Source organism: Gallus gallus, chromosome 13, assembly GCF_016699485.2.
Source record: "Gallus gallus isolate bGalGal1 chromosome 13, bGalGal1.mat.broiler.GRCg7b, whole genome shotgun sequence".
Taxonomy (NCBI): Eukaryota; Metazoa; Chordata; class Aves; order Galliformes; family Phasianidae; genus Gallus; species Gallus gallus.
Window position 1 is genome coordinate 10,296,487 of NC_052544.1, and position 14,410 is coordinate 10,310,896.

Sequence of the window (14,410 nt, forward strand, 5' to 3'; positions counted from 1 at the left end):
GTTTTGAAAGATGAGATGCACTGAAGTCAAAGCTACAGGAGTAAATAAAAAAGAAAAACAACGTCTATAATTTTCATTTCCTTTGCTAATGTTTTGTTGTGCAACTCCGATGTGTGTTTGCAGGCTTATTTTTAGCCCTGCTGTGGTCTAAGTTTATCCGCTGTAACTTTCACTTTATCTCTCATTAATGTGATCCCTATTTGACAAAATAGTGGCGGTGTTCGGGCGATGTGGGCTCCTAACGCTGTTGCTGTGTGCCGAAGCCCCGGCTTTAATTCATGGAAATGTTTGGATAGTTTTGTGAAAAAGAGTATTTTTTCCAATCTTAACTATTTTTCACAACGGTAACATTGCAGACCCTTCCTGTAAATATGCTTCTGGTCGCCATAAAGATGTGAAACTTTAGCAGTTCCTGTTTCCTTTTTGCAACTAATTGTAAAATTGGTGTTTTAGATCAGTGCTGTCTGAAAGATGGTAGAGGATCTATAATGCTCCCAGGCGAATGCTCATGGAGGTGAACAGTTGGTGCTTTGCACACTCGTTTGCACAAATACACTGGGCAATAGGAATAGGAGTTGGGGGTGAGAAATGAGCTCGGCAGTTCCTTTTGCTTCCTCAAATTTCCTAGAAATTCCTGGAGGAATAGGATATACAGAAGGACCCGCACTTAACGGTGAGAAACCACAGTGTGCATGGGTGCAATATTAGTAGTCAAATGCAAACAAAGTGAAAAGCAAATCCTTAACGCAGACGAAGGCAGAAGAATGTCATGCACGCAAAGAAGGGATCACTGATGTTAAACACAACAGACAAGGTGATTATGTACCACAGTGTTGACTCTGCCCGTTCATTATTGCTATTTAGTTGAGTTATTTAAGCGGGTACCTGGAGGTTAAGTAAGCATAGCAGCAGGAAGAGAAGAGGAAAGGAGAGAGGAGGGGGAAAAAGAAAGTAGGATTTGTGTTCTGCTCGGTCATTCCTAATGCTCCCTTTACTTCAGTGGCAACCTAGACTGGGTAATTTTGTTTTCGGGTGTGAAAGCCTAAGAAGAATGGGTCGAGTTCTGCAGTCCTCTCTTGGATGCCATGTTGTGCTGTGCCATGGTGAATGGGAATCTGGAGCAGAATGTACTTTGATTATTTGTTGATTAGGTCCAACAAGGGTGCTGAGCTTCCTCTGTCCTAGTTGAGTGGATCTGGATGCTGGGTTTTCTGGAGTCTTTGTGATATCCCTGCTGACCCCATCAGCTGTGGTCCTTTGGTTCCCCAGTTTGGGCTAGAGGCTTCATCCCACCTTAACATTTAATGCACAGAAATGAGGAATTTCTGGAATAGTCACACATCCCGATGTCTGTTGGTGCAGACACCTTCCCAGCAGTAGCTCTCGGGTGTGGATGGGAGAGCACCTCCTGGTGTGATGCAGCCTGGCCCTTGCTGTTGGTGGTGCTGTGAGGGCTTCGTGCGTCCCTGACACCGACTGCTGCGTCCCTTTCGTGGGAGTGCTGGGTTCATAGTGTGTCCCTTTCTGCTGGGACATGGGGCAGGGAAGCGGTGCTCTTGGGTTTGGGGGGAATAATCGTAGTTAAAATGAAGTGAAACAGTTATAACTAGCAAATATAACAGGGATGTTCCTGATGTTATTTGTGGAATTACTAAAGAATTTTATAATGCATGAAATTCATATTGTGTCTTACTATTAAAATGGTGTTAAAAATCAGCTCATGCTTCTGCAGATTTGCATGTCCCAAGAGCCATGCCTCTGCTGTAGGTGCAGCACCTCTTACCTTTAGCAGATTATATTTGCAAGGACTGCAGAAGCAGCACATGGTTCCCCTTCATCATATATCAATATACTTTTATTTTTTCTCATTAGTATTTTCCACGCTTCTATGTTAAAATTGTCCCACTCTGTAAAATGTATTTCCTCTATATAATACAATTAGAAAAATATCTTTTTAGTTACTAATTTACTATTAGCTTTACAGACACCCATATCAGATGTAATTTTATCTGCAGGGTTTGTTTCCCAGTTTCCTCTTCCTGTGCCTGTGTCTGGGAGGCTGTTGGGGTCCCACTGCAGCACGGGGCAGAGCTGTTGCTCCCTGCAGCCTCGTCCCCCCCACCAGGCTCTGCCACAGATCCCAGCTCCAGGCTGAGAGTCGGAAAGAGTTAGGAACCTCCGTGCTCTCAGAATTTGCTGCTGTAAAGGCAGTTTCTTTTCTGTCTTGCTTTGCTGCCGGGGACGGCCCAGGTTAGGTGCCCAGCTGTCTGCATTTTGTGGGGTGAGCCAGCAGAGAGAAACCAGGGCTGCGTGGGTGGGCACAAAGCAAAACTCCATCCCATTCCAATGGGAGCTCCTTGGTATGAACAGTAACCTGGGATGTGAGTAAGGCTCATCCCTCACCGTTGCTCTGCGTCCTGTTGCTGGGAGGGCTGCAGAAATCAGCCCTTCTCGCCGGGCACATATGCTGTCCTTCCACAGCTTTAACTCGAAGGATTCTCCCCATGCTGTCTGAGAGTCAGTTTCCCAGGCTGGTTATCCATCCTTATTTGTTTTGGTGCCCTCTCACAGGGCCTGCCTCTCGCTTATTTATATCCTTGTAACTCCGGAGCTGCTCGGCATGGCGAGGCACAGGATCAGGCCCAAGCACTTCCAGGAGCTACCAGCAAAATGCCCGGGTTGCGCAGTGTGCAGCTTTCGGAATTAAAAATGCATGAGCTCTTGCTCTGTCTCTCTTTCTCTCTCTCTCTCTCTTTCTTTTTTTTTTTTTTTTTTTTTTTTAATGAATAGAGCCCAAAGTATGCCAAGCCTTGCTGTTGTTTCTTTTTTTTTTCCCCTTCCTTTCTTTTAATGCTATTAGGTTTATATTTTATTCTGAATTGAAAAGAAAATTGTGGTTGTCTTGACTACTAAAAAAACCCATCCTACACACAGCTTGAGGGATGTGCAGCAGAGAGGAGGGAATTCGGCAGTTCCCAGCTCAGTTGTTCCCAAACACAGACCTCAGGCAGGTTCAGCCGCTGCTGGCCCCGTGCACTCGGCGGCCCCAATGCTGTTTTTGCTTTTCTCCCAACTCAACGTGATGCATGGCTAAAAATGTGTTTTCTTTCTAGGCGATAGTATATGAAGGCCAAGACAAGAACCCCGAAATGTGCCGAGTTCTGCTCACGCACGAAATAATGTGCAGGTAAGAGATACCCTGCTTCCCCCTAATTAGTGATGAGAAGATGGATCTGTCTCTCAAAATCTAGGTTGAACCTGTGGCTATTTTAGGACTTAAATTTATCTTTCTTGCATTAACCAATCCCAGAATAGCACAGTCCGGTGTATGTAATTAGCAGCAAGGTCTCCGTCGCCACAGCAGTTTTCAGTTGATAAAGAGTTTTCCTTAACTGCGCTGCTGGGTTGCATTTAGACCCCGTAGCCTACAAAAGCGGGCTCACCAAAATTAATAGTTAATTATATAATTGCAGTCTTTCTCTGCCCCCAATTCCCAAGCAAATGATGAAGTTTGCTCTCCCAGCAAGATGACAAAATGGTTGTTCTGGTGTTTCTGGCCTAACAGGCGGCTGCGGCCTTTCCCGCCTGCCTGGGCCTACCAGGTCGTGCTCTGCCGCCTCACTGCCCGCTGTTTGTTGGCGTTCTCCAACCACACAGATCTGGCCCTCCCCATCCTCTGCTCCCCCAGAGGTGCCTGCCTGGGGCTGGCACTTAAATCTGGGACAGTGAGACGAATTCTTCTTCAGCTCCTTCCTTCCCCTGTCTGCTGGCAGCGGTAGGTGAAGCTTGCTCTGCTCCCTCACAGCATCTTCTCCCACAGCCCTCCGGCACCCAGGAGAGCTTGACCTTGCAGTCTCATTAAAGTTAGTGGGTGTTTTTGCATGTCTGAAAAACTCATTTGTTACATGTTGTTCGATGGCAGAAAATAATTCCCTGGTGGAAAACGAGGCGTTCTTGCATAAGCTCATTGTTACAATCAGTTGTTTTAAGACTGTAAAAATGCCATTGCATGCATTGTAACTTTTACAAAACACATTTACTAAAAAGGAGTAACTTGAGGGGAAAAGCTGGTACCCACTTCTAAGAGAATAAACTTGGATGAGGGTTTCCTGGTGGGGGAGAGTCTTAGACAAAGTATTCAGATGGAAACTTCTCTGCTGGTTGATGTTTTTTCCCTTTATTCTTTGGAATCTGTGTGCTTTGTGCTTCCCAACGGCTGCTGTCTGATAAAACCCAGCTCGAGGGCAGAGCCCTGTGATGCCACTCTCCGTGCATTGCTGGCCTGGGTGGAACCCCACACAGCTTGCAGGATTTGAGGGACTTTAGTTTCCATATCCTATTTTTTCTAGGCTACTTTGTTCAGCAGGTTTGGCTTTGGGAAACCAGAGATGTAACCCATTCCAGCCTCTGCTCCCTGAGAGGTCCCAAGGTGCTGCTGCTGGGAGCTGTGGCATGGCTTTGCTGAGGACTCCTGACCAGTCCTCCCTTTCCCAATGGAAGCCCAGCCACACTGACAACCTGTAATTGCACTAAAACTCATTGGCCCAATTAGCACCACTTTCGCACTAGATACCTAGCCAGGAACAATTCGTGGAAATATTAAAGGAGGCCCCTGACCTGATAAGACTGAAGTGCATGCTTTGCTTTTCTTGTGGAAGCAGCCCAGTGGAACAGTGAGTAAAATTAAGCGCATGCTGAAGTGCCTGCAGCGTCAGGGCCTGAATGTGCTGGTAGCCTCACATAGTGTGCCCTGTTGGTTCTTAGACTGCAAGGTTTGGAGGTGCAAATAGTCTCGATATCAAGGTGAGCATCCAGACTTCAGGATGGGCTGAGCACACACTCAGCCTGCAGCATCACTCTCTGCAGTGAGCCCTTGTTCCAGATCCATGCCATGCGATGCCCCCAGCCAGCTCTGGGACATTCACCAAGCTCTTGTGCAACCCTAAAAATTCCCTCTCTAATCCATTAATTTTCTTGTAAATACTTCAGAAACATGAAGATTAATAAGTAAATTGAAAACTTCAGATAGAAGGCTGAGTTTTAACCAGATCTGTGTTAAAGATGTACAGCCTTATCAATATCATTTAACCGAGGTAAAATTATTTCCATCCTGGGGATGTGTAAGGCTATGCTATGTCATTTGAAGCAGCTTTTCCCTTTACTGAAGCACTTCATGCTTTTATCATTCTTAAAATTCGCTCCATCAGGAGCTCTGTTCCTCTCCTCAGATTTGTTTGCTGCCAGCCCTGGCTTTGTGTTCCTAAACATAAGGTGTAGGGGCAGCAAAAAAATCCGACTGTGGTGTAGGAACGGTGTTACTGCCGGGGTGGGGGAGATGCATTCAAATATCTTACAGCTCATATTAGATATTTCCCATTTCCTCTTCTGCCTATAGGTTTGTAAGAGGTTGCTGTTTGTTTACCAGGCCGCTTGACCCTATTGCACAAATCTGTCATCTATTGTGCTGCTAACACTCTTTTAAATTGCAAATCTGATGCTCTTTAGGGGTCTAGAAAGGGGGGAAAAAAATCTCTCTCCACACCATTTTGTTTCTCTTGATTTCTTGCCTGTTGTAAGTGGAAGTTGGGATGTGCTGAATTTGCACCAGGGGTGCAAATGCAGCCTCAATTATAAGCATAAAATTAGAGTCTGTTCCCCATTAATCAGTCCAGCTAATTGCTATGCACTACCATTAGCCATATGGTGTGAAAGACAGCTTGCTCTCCCTAAGATGAAATTTCTTCATTTCAGACATGAAATAGTGAGGGCTCTGTATTTTAAAATAGCTTGTTTTAGATGTTTAATTTCTAAACAACTTTCAGCAGTGCTTTCTATCAAGGCTAACTGCACAATAAAACTTTGCATTTATGTGACAAAGCTGGGTATTTATAGGATACTCCAACCACAGCAAGGAGAAGACAAAGAATTCAAATGTACGGGAGAGTCCTGGCTGCGGTAGGGATGCAGCTCTGAGGTTGGCTTCAGGTGGCTGTTTGTTTATTTCGAAGAGGTTCATTGTGTTTTGTCAAATATAAAATTCATGCTGTTGGTGAAAATGTTAATAGCTGGGGAGAATTCACAGCCTCAGTGGAATTTATTGGCATTGTAGGCAGAGTGGGGAGGGACATCTATAGTTAATATTGCCTCAACAATTTCCATTATGAAACCTTCAGTGGCTTACAGCTTTGCCAGACTTAAACTGTTCTGGCTGAAATGTCCTTTGCAGGGTGTCAGCCCGAGGCTGACTTTCTTTGGAAAGTTTCAGCTCAAATGGTTCAGCGATTTCTGAGAATGAGGTTGGAGTAAAATATGGTTTTTGTCTTTGCGACATAAAGTCTTACAGCTGCTTTGCCGAGGAGCCCTTGCACCTTTATGCCTGGCTGGGGTGGGAGCTGCAGCCCACCTCACCAGGAGCTGCTGTGGTCTGTCCCATGCGGGCTCACCAACGACTTGTTCGAGCCTGGCAGTAAGTGATCAGAAAGTCGTGTTTGTGCTGGCTGTGTGCCATCACCCCGTAATTTCTCATTGTTCATTGTCCCCGCAGAAAGCCTGAGTGCGTGGATACACAAAGCAGGGCTCCTCTGGCCTGTGATGCTCCTGGCTGCTGCGCTGGGTTAGGGAGAGAGAGGGCTTTGGGGTGCAGGATGGTGGGGTGAGGCCATGGATGTGCCCATGGTGGGGACAGAGATGCTCCAGTGTGGAGAAGGGTGAGGACAAAGGCTGCGACAAAAGCAGGGAGCGGTGGTGGCCAGGGGATGGAGGTGTGCAAAGAGGCGTGATGGGGATGGTGTGAGGGAGGTGGAGGCAGGAATGGGGAAAACCCATGTTGGTGCAGCACGGCAAGGGCCTGCGTTGCTATTGAGGGCTATTTGCTTTAAAAACAAACCAAGCAATCCCTGAGCCAAGACATCTTTTGCAGATTCCCCCCCCCCCCCCCCCCCCCTTATCTTATTTCTATTTTTCCCTCTCTCAAACTGCTTTAAATCAGACAATCTGATCCCTAAAGACACTGTGCCTGAACTCTGGCTCCCTGTCCTGCCCGGGGGGGACACCACACAGGGCCAGCCAGGAGCTGGCACTTGGCATCAATCCCTTCACCTCCCAAGCACGCAGGGAGCTGTGGGCTTCTCAGTGACTCAGAGAAACTCCTGGGAGTTCTTGAATTCCTTCAGGGAAAGGCACTGAATGTTTAGGCACTTATTTATTTTTTTTTTTTTCCATGTGTTCAGTAGATGCTAAAAGCCAAAGCTTTCGAAGCAAGTTGAATGCTTCTTGTACCATGAGGAGTGATCTGAAACTCAGGGTTGGTGTGATGCCATGATTGTCTGCATAGAAAAATGAGAGTGGCTGAGGCCTCAAATTCTGCTTGTGAGGGAGGAAAAAAAAATTAAGAATAAAAAAAAAATAAAAAGAAAAAGGCAAATGAAAGTTTGATTTCTTGCTATGGCTCTGGTCTGTTGGGGCATCCTCTTGGGACACCTGAGCCATGCAAGAGGGCCACCCCATGAGCAGCCCCAAGGCCATGCTATGCATATTGGACTGTCCCTGGCAGCTGGCGTGCACCTCTCCTGCTTGGGGCTGGAGCACTCCTGAACCTGGGAGCGCCCCGGAAGGTGCTGGGGATGCTGGAGTCCACCCAGTACAGTGGGGAGCCTGGGAACCTTTGCTCGCCTGAGTGAGTGTGGCAATTTCTGTCCCTGCAGTCTGCTGGGAGAATGTCAGGACTAGCCCTGATTCGCTTCAGTCACAAGAACTGCATTGTCTTAACTTGTGCCAACTCTGTTTCTAATTACATTTTAATCATTTAAAAATGATTAGCAGTTTTTATTGCCTTGTTTGTGGGTAAATTTTCTCACCCCACACATTCTCGCTGCACTCCAATGACAAGTCCTTTTATAGGCAAAAAAGCCCCCTGAACGTCCACATGACTATTTACCTACAGCATATTTTATTCCTTCCTAAATTTTAATGCTTTCTGGGTGCCAAGGCTCTCGCATTTATTTTCATGGATCAATTGTGGTATTGTGCTGTAAAATTAAGCAGTTTTTTTTGGCAGTCCTAAACAATGTAACTTCCACCGAAATGAAGATACCGCACATGTGTTAACTGAGAGAAGTTTCGGTCCTGAATAGTTGCCTTGAAGCTTTCTGTGGTGAAAAGAATTATGTATTTTCCTCTCTTTGAAAATAAAAATGTATTATTATTTTTTTTTGAGACCATGTTTAAACAGGCTGTTTTTGTAAAAGGTTCCCCCCACCCCCCTTTTTTTTTTTTGTTATCTTTAGTGTGGTTAGTTGCTTTATTGCTAATCTTGGTGGGTAACTGTATATTATTCACTCTATTGTTCAGCAGCACAAGAGAACCTTTGTCATGCTCCCAACAGGGCTATTTATATAGCATGGCACTTCTGAGGGCTTCTTACTGCTCCCATGTTCTTCCACCTTCCAGGGAAAGGAAAATAGTCTATTGGCATGGGAGGGTGAGCAGTGGGGTCCCGGGATACAGCTTGGAGTGAGCATGGTGCTCTGCAAAGCTGTGGCTGAGGTTCACCAATAAGTTTGGTAACAGCAAGGTGTGGCTGGATCTGGCCAGGGAGAGCCAGGAGAGTGGCCCCATGCCCTCTTAATTGGTGCAACCCCATGGGGGTCCCCGTGCTGTGGGTCCCTGCTCCTGTCCCCAAGCCTTCTGCGGCCCCGTGGGAGTTTCCTGGGCTTCACCCAGTGGGTTCCTGCATGAGCCAAGCTCCAGTTGCCATACCCCTTTCTGACAAGGGCTCATTCTAAACAACTCAACATCTCTGTGCAAACAACATGCTCCCTTAGCTTAAAACCTTGCCACAAGCGATGGAACAGGGCTTTGGCAGATGGAGCTGGTGCTACGTGCTCCAGCTTCGTACCCGATCCATGGTGCTCCACTACCATAAGCAGTCATCGGTGTGCTCAGAAAAACAGGGGGAACAGGCACGGTCCCCTATAAAAAGCCAGTGGTGGTTGCATTTTAGCTCCCCTCTTAACAATAATATTTCTTAGAGAGAGAATCATTGCGCTTCTGGATGTCGGGGGTAGGCTTCAGCTCTGTAAAAGCAGGAGTACTGTGCAGCCACGTAATGGAAGCACCAAGCAAACGTTAAAAGCTGTGTTCAAGGAAGAAAAAACTGCCTTGTTCTGTGTGCACACACAAACGGGACAACTACTAAATCCTCTGGAAAAGAGACCACAAATAGGCAGGTCTCCCCGTTTCGGATGATCCTTGAATTATTATTTGCGAAGGGGGCAAAACCCCTCTCTTTTTATATTTTCCATTGCTAACCAGCTGTGCAAGAAGTTAAACATAGTAATTAACCCATATGTGACCCACTGTATTTGACTGATTTGCAGGCAGGGATGGCGCGGTAACTCTAGCCGGCAATTTGAACCCGCCGTGTTCGTAATGATGATTTTACAGTGTAATGGTCGCACTAAATCCTTTCACTTTTGCTCTGCAGCCGCTGTTGTGACAAGAAAAGCTGTGGCAACAGAAATGAGACTCCATCAGATCCAGTGATAATTGACAGGTAAGGACTGCTATTGTTTCCTTCGATTTTCTTTGTTTTTTTCTTCCCCCCCCCACTCCTCATTATAATGAAACACCTGCCCTGTCTTGCTAATGGGGAAGAATTAGGAGTAGATGCGGATGAAATTTTGTTTTTGATACCAAATTAGTTGTGCTTTGCAACCGCGATCGCCGTGGCAGGGCCATATGGAGGCTAACGGAGCGACCTGCTCGGTGGAGGGCTCCCGTGCTTGCAGACTGATTCATGTGCATAAAGAGGAGATTTTTCTTCCTGACTTTCTGTGGCTCAATTCACATGCTGTGCCAGGGAAGCTTCAGGAATAAAATAATAATAGTTTGTGATTTATGAAATGTGGTTGGGTGCTTATAAATATTTAACTTTTATTTGAAAAATGTTTGAATCATTATCACTTTTAGCTACAGTAGTTCTGTTGGATGCAATCCATCTACATTTTAAGGTTTTTATTTATGCATAAAAACAGTTAAAAAAATAGATCTGCAAACTAAGGGTTTTTTCCCCTGTTATTTTCTTTGGTTGGAATACTATTTTGACTGTATTGTCAGTTGATTAATTCATTTTTGCCTGTCTTAATTATTGTGCTTTTAAACAGATCCATATTGCTAATCTGACATCAGCGAGTAAATCACTGTAGTACAATGCATCTATTTTAGTTGCTCTGAGCCGTGGATAGTTTCTGTGCTTGCAAATTATGCAAAATGGTACCAAATAGTCATTTTTACATTTTAATAGTCAAAATTCCTTGTACAAAGCCACGTGTAATAACCAGGTTATTATGCAGCATTACTCTATGAGAGTTAAATGGCCATGAAGTACTGAATCTGTCTGTCATCAGCCAGGGAAAGCAATACCACTGCACTAATCTGTGCATGCAGGGACCCTGAAGGGAAGCTGTCTGTGCATATGGGAGCGAGTGTAGAGCGGCGTGCTTCTCCTAGCATTATTGTCTGAGCTCATGTTTGCTGTATTAGGTTCAAAGTACCTTCTGTGCCAGTGTGGGTGTTTGTTATAAAAGAAAAGGTGAAGGCGTTTTGTGTGTGGAGCGCCATGCGGAAGGGATGGGGACAGCAGAGCCTGGCCAGGCGCTGTGCTTCTGCAGATTGTCAGATTTATGGTTCTTGCTTGAATTTGTTAAGAAAGTGCATATATTGGAAGCTTATGGCGGGTGTTTTGATTAGCTGTAATCAGTAATCCTGAGAATGTTTAAGTCTCAGAAGATATATCTACCTATTTTAACTAGGCGTATTTCCATCTTCCGTGAGCATTAAGTAGTACTGGGAAAGGGGGGAGGAAAACGCGGTGAAATCTGTATAGAGATGTGTTTTATAAGCATGCTGCCGAGTTGAACACTATAAACATGGTGTTAGAGCGGCATTTCGAGCGACATGAAAGCTACAAAATTCACATGAATTTTTCATTGTACTGGAAAGTGAGATGTTAAGATGCTAATGGCAGGTTTACGGAAATATTTTGTTTAACTATCTAGTATGCAAAACTGCTAGTTGCAAATCACTTTAAATTATGAAAGCCAGAGATGCTGTCTGCTACATGCTTCTTAGAAAATGAGGGAGACTCTTCCTTGAAAACACAGATTTAACTTCGTAACGGTGATCCATTTATCACTATTTACATACGTTTATGCAAAAGATACCAATTCTGAAGACTGTATTTAAAACACAAGTTGAATGTGATTCAAAGCTCATCATCCAAACCTTGCCTCCCCCCCCCGTACTACAACGCATTTGGCTTGTGAATGGGTTAAGCTTTTAAGTTCTTCACTTGGTTTTAAATTGTGACTTTGATACAGAAGGTTGATATGACTGTGGTTTGAATAACATTTGATTTTGACCTGTTCCTGTGGGTTGCAATGGTATAAGAAATTTGACTCAGCAGTACTGTAATTAGCCCTCCCTGTGTTTTTGAAACAGGATTGTGTTACCTGGATTGCATTAGTGTGGCTTCTATTGTCGCCGCTTTGCATCTGTCCCAGTAGGGTACTTAAAACCTTTTCTTGGCCGGGGCTAGTTCAAACAATTTAGGCCAAATAAGTACGTGCTTTATACAGTTAGTGGCTTTAGCGATGCTTCTTGTGACATTTATCCTATTCATTTTTTTCCCCCTTTTGGTTTGGAAAGGATGAAACGAGCTATGTGGGGCCTTTTTACCTTAAAACGAGTCCGCTAAGCACTAAAGCGCCTGCACGAGTCAGCACATGTGTTTAGTTGTACTCTATTGTCACTTCTGCATGCACACAATTTTAAACTATTATGTCAATCGATATGCTAAGCCATATTTAGCTATTTTTATTTGCCTGTGAGCTTACAGAACTCATTTGCCATTTGGGCTAAAGCACTCCCACATGCCTTACAGTCTGATAAAGCCTTGCCTATGGATTTAATCTAACTCTCGCATCGAATCCTACCAATCCACAGCCTTTGACCTAACATAGAATTTAACGTAGAATCCATCTATGGGATTTTTGACATATGTACTTACATGGAAATGCTATCCTCTTCTTCCATGCTGGAATACTGTTTCGGATTGATTAATTCTCTTTGATGAGGCTGGAGAAACTCGGGATAGAGAGGGCTCAGTCTTTGTGGTGGTTTAGCTAACTTGGCAAAGAGGCCCTTTGTCAACTTCAAAGTTACATGTGTTGTGTTCTTTCTCAAATCCTCGATGTATATGAAAAGTAAATCACACATTTTTATTTAATCAAAATGCGGGATTTAAAAAATAATAATCCATCGTTGCGTTTGAAACAGGATATGACTTTATCCTTTGTAAAACTGCTTTATAGTTGGCCCTATTATAGTATCAGCGGATATAGCAGTGAAAGGGACCCAAAGAAATTCATACTTGTAGAGGGATCTCAGTTTTCTCTGGAGAACAAAATAAATCTCTTCTGCTTATAGAGCAGTCATTTCAAGGAAGTTTCTTGGAAACCTGTGTGTTTCTGAATCATCTTAGCATAGCCTGTATATTTTATCACTAATCCGGTTACATGTGTTCAGATGAAGCTCTGATGAACAGGAACTCATTTTAAAAGGGATATTATTGTCACAGTACAAATGCACAATTCCTTCTACAAGTACAGTAGCAGGGCTGTATTGTAATCAGACTTAAAGAAAACACAGAGCACTTCCTGTTATTAAATTAAATTCTAGATTGATTTAGCATTCAAATAGTAACTTGTATTTGAATTTAAAAGGTTTGCAATAAAATTCCTGTGAAGAAATTGAATAAATTGTAGTTTTATTACCACTCTGGATATCCCAGTGTCCTAACCTTTTTCCTTACAGTTATCTTAGTTCAATAAATAAAACCTCATTAGACTATTCCCATTTCAACGAGTTTATTAAATTTTACAGAAGTAATTAGCATAAGCTGTGCTAATTTTTCTGGAAGACTAATGAGAGAGCTTCCTAATTAGGTTTGCTTTGTAAGAATCAGAAAAGATGATAATGACAAAAGTCACATAGGGGAGAAAGTGGGGCTTTATATTATTTCTTGGTTCAGGAAAGAGGCTCTTCTCTCTCTGTTCTGCTCCGAACTTTTAAACCCAATTTACCACTATGGGGACCAGTATTTAGTGGTGTTACCCATGCTTGCGGGGGATTCCTTACCTTTTATGGCTGGATCCAGTAGACAAGAGTCCTATTGACTGATAAAATAGAAATAAGCACTGCAGCCCCACATATAGTGGCAGAAAAGTCTCAGCATTGAGGATCGTGCTCTGCCCACAGTCCTTGTGTAGGGACAAGGGGATGCAGGGACGAGGTGCTGCAAATGCCCATGTGGCAACTGTTGCTCATCCCACATTCTGCTTTTTCCTAATGTACGTGAATAGACTTTAGCTGGTGACTTGAAATGAGCTTTGCTGATGTTTATTGGTATGGATGAGACCTACTTCAGGAACCTCACAACTGTCTTTCCCTTGGACAGATGCCCTCATGTCAGCATGTGGAACTACAGGATATCCCGAGTTGGAAGGGACCCAAAAGAGCTACCGAGTCCAAACCCCGTCTCCACACAGAACTTTCCCAAACCCAAACCCTGTGTCTGAGAGCATTGTCTAAATGCTCATTCATCTTGAGCAGCTCAGGGCCATGCCCACTGCCCTGTGCAGTTCCATGCCCAATGCCCTCTGGTGCAGAACCTTTCCCTCACCCCCACCTGCCCCTCCCCTCACACAGTTCCACACCGTTCCCTCCAGCCCTGTTGCTGCCACAGAGAGCAGAGCTCAGTGCTGCCCTCCGCTCCGTATGAGGAGCTGTAGGGTGCCATGAACTCTAGGGTGCTATGAGCCTCCCCAGGGCTTTGTGCTGCCCAGGGGGCTGTGTGCCCCACAATGGCAGGGTGAGGGGCTCCGGGCCTGCTCTAGCAAGGCACTGATGCTCTTCACATGACAGTCCAGGTGCTGTATCTGAGGAATAAGTCTCCCTCTGGCTTCAGAGGAGTGGCTGATGCATTTGCAGTGATATCAGAACTATTGTCAGCGAAGCACAGGCGGGAACTTCTGGGCTGGAGGCTGTGATACTTTTGCAAGATTATCAGGTGCGTTTTAATGCATGGCCTGCTGCAAGCATTTGAAAGACCTGTGCGATTCAACACCTGCCATAAGGATGCTCAGCTGCGCTGCCTGCACTCCCCAGCACTTCTGTGTGCTGTGGCTGCTGAGGGAGCCAGCTTTCCTGCAGATGGTTTTGAGATCTTTCAGATCCCAACCTGAAACATTTAATGTTTGTGAGCAGGATTTCACTGTGCAACGGCATGAAAAGAGGCGTGAATAAGTTTCAGTGTCTCCATTTTACCGCTTTACAAGCCATCATGCAGTGG

At 44.7% G+C, this 14,410-nt stretch overlaps 1 protein-coding gene across 10 annotated transcripts in view; it reads left to right on the forward strand.

Annotated features, from left to right (window-relative positions):
• EBF1 (EBF transcription factor 1) overlaps positions 1–14,410 on the forward strand; it is a 263,422-nt gene that overhangs the window by 8,699 nt on the left and 240,313 nt on the right. For all 10 annotated transcript variants that reach the window (NM_001397656.1, NM_204752.3, NM_001397657.1 and 7 more), the window contains exons 5-6: positions 3,114–3,187; positions 9,485–9,553. In NM_001397656.1, coding sequence (NP_001384585.1) covers positions 3,114–3,187; positions 9,485–9,553 — 143 coding nt within the window. The remainder of the gene's footprint in view (positions 1–3,113; positions 3,188–9,484; positions 9,554–14,410) is intronic.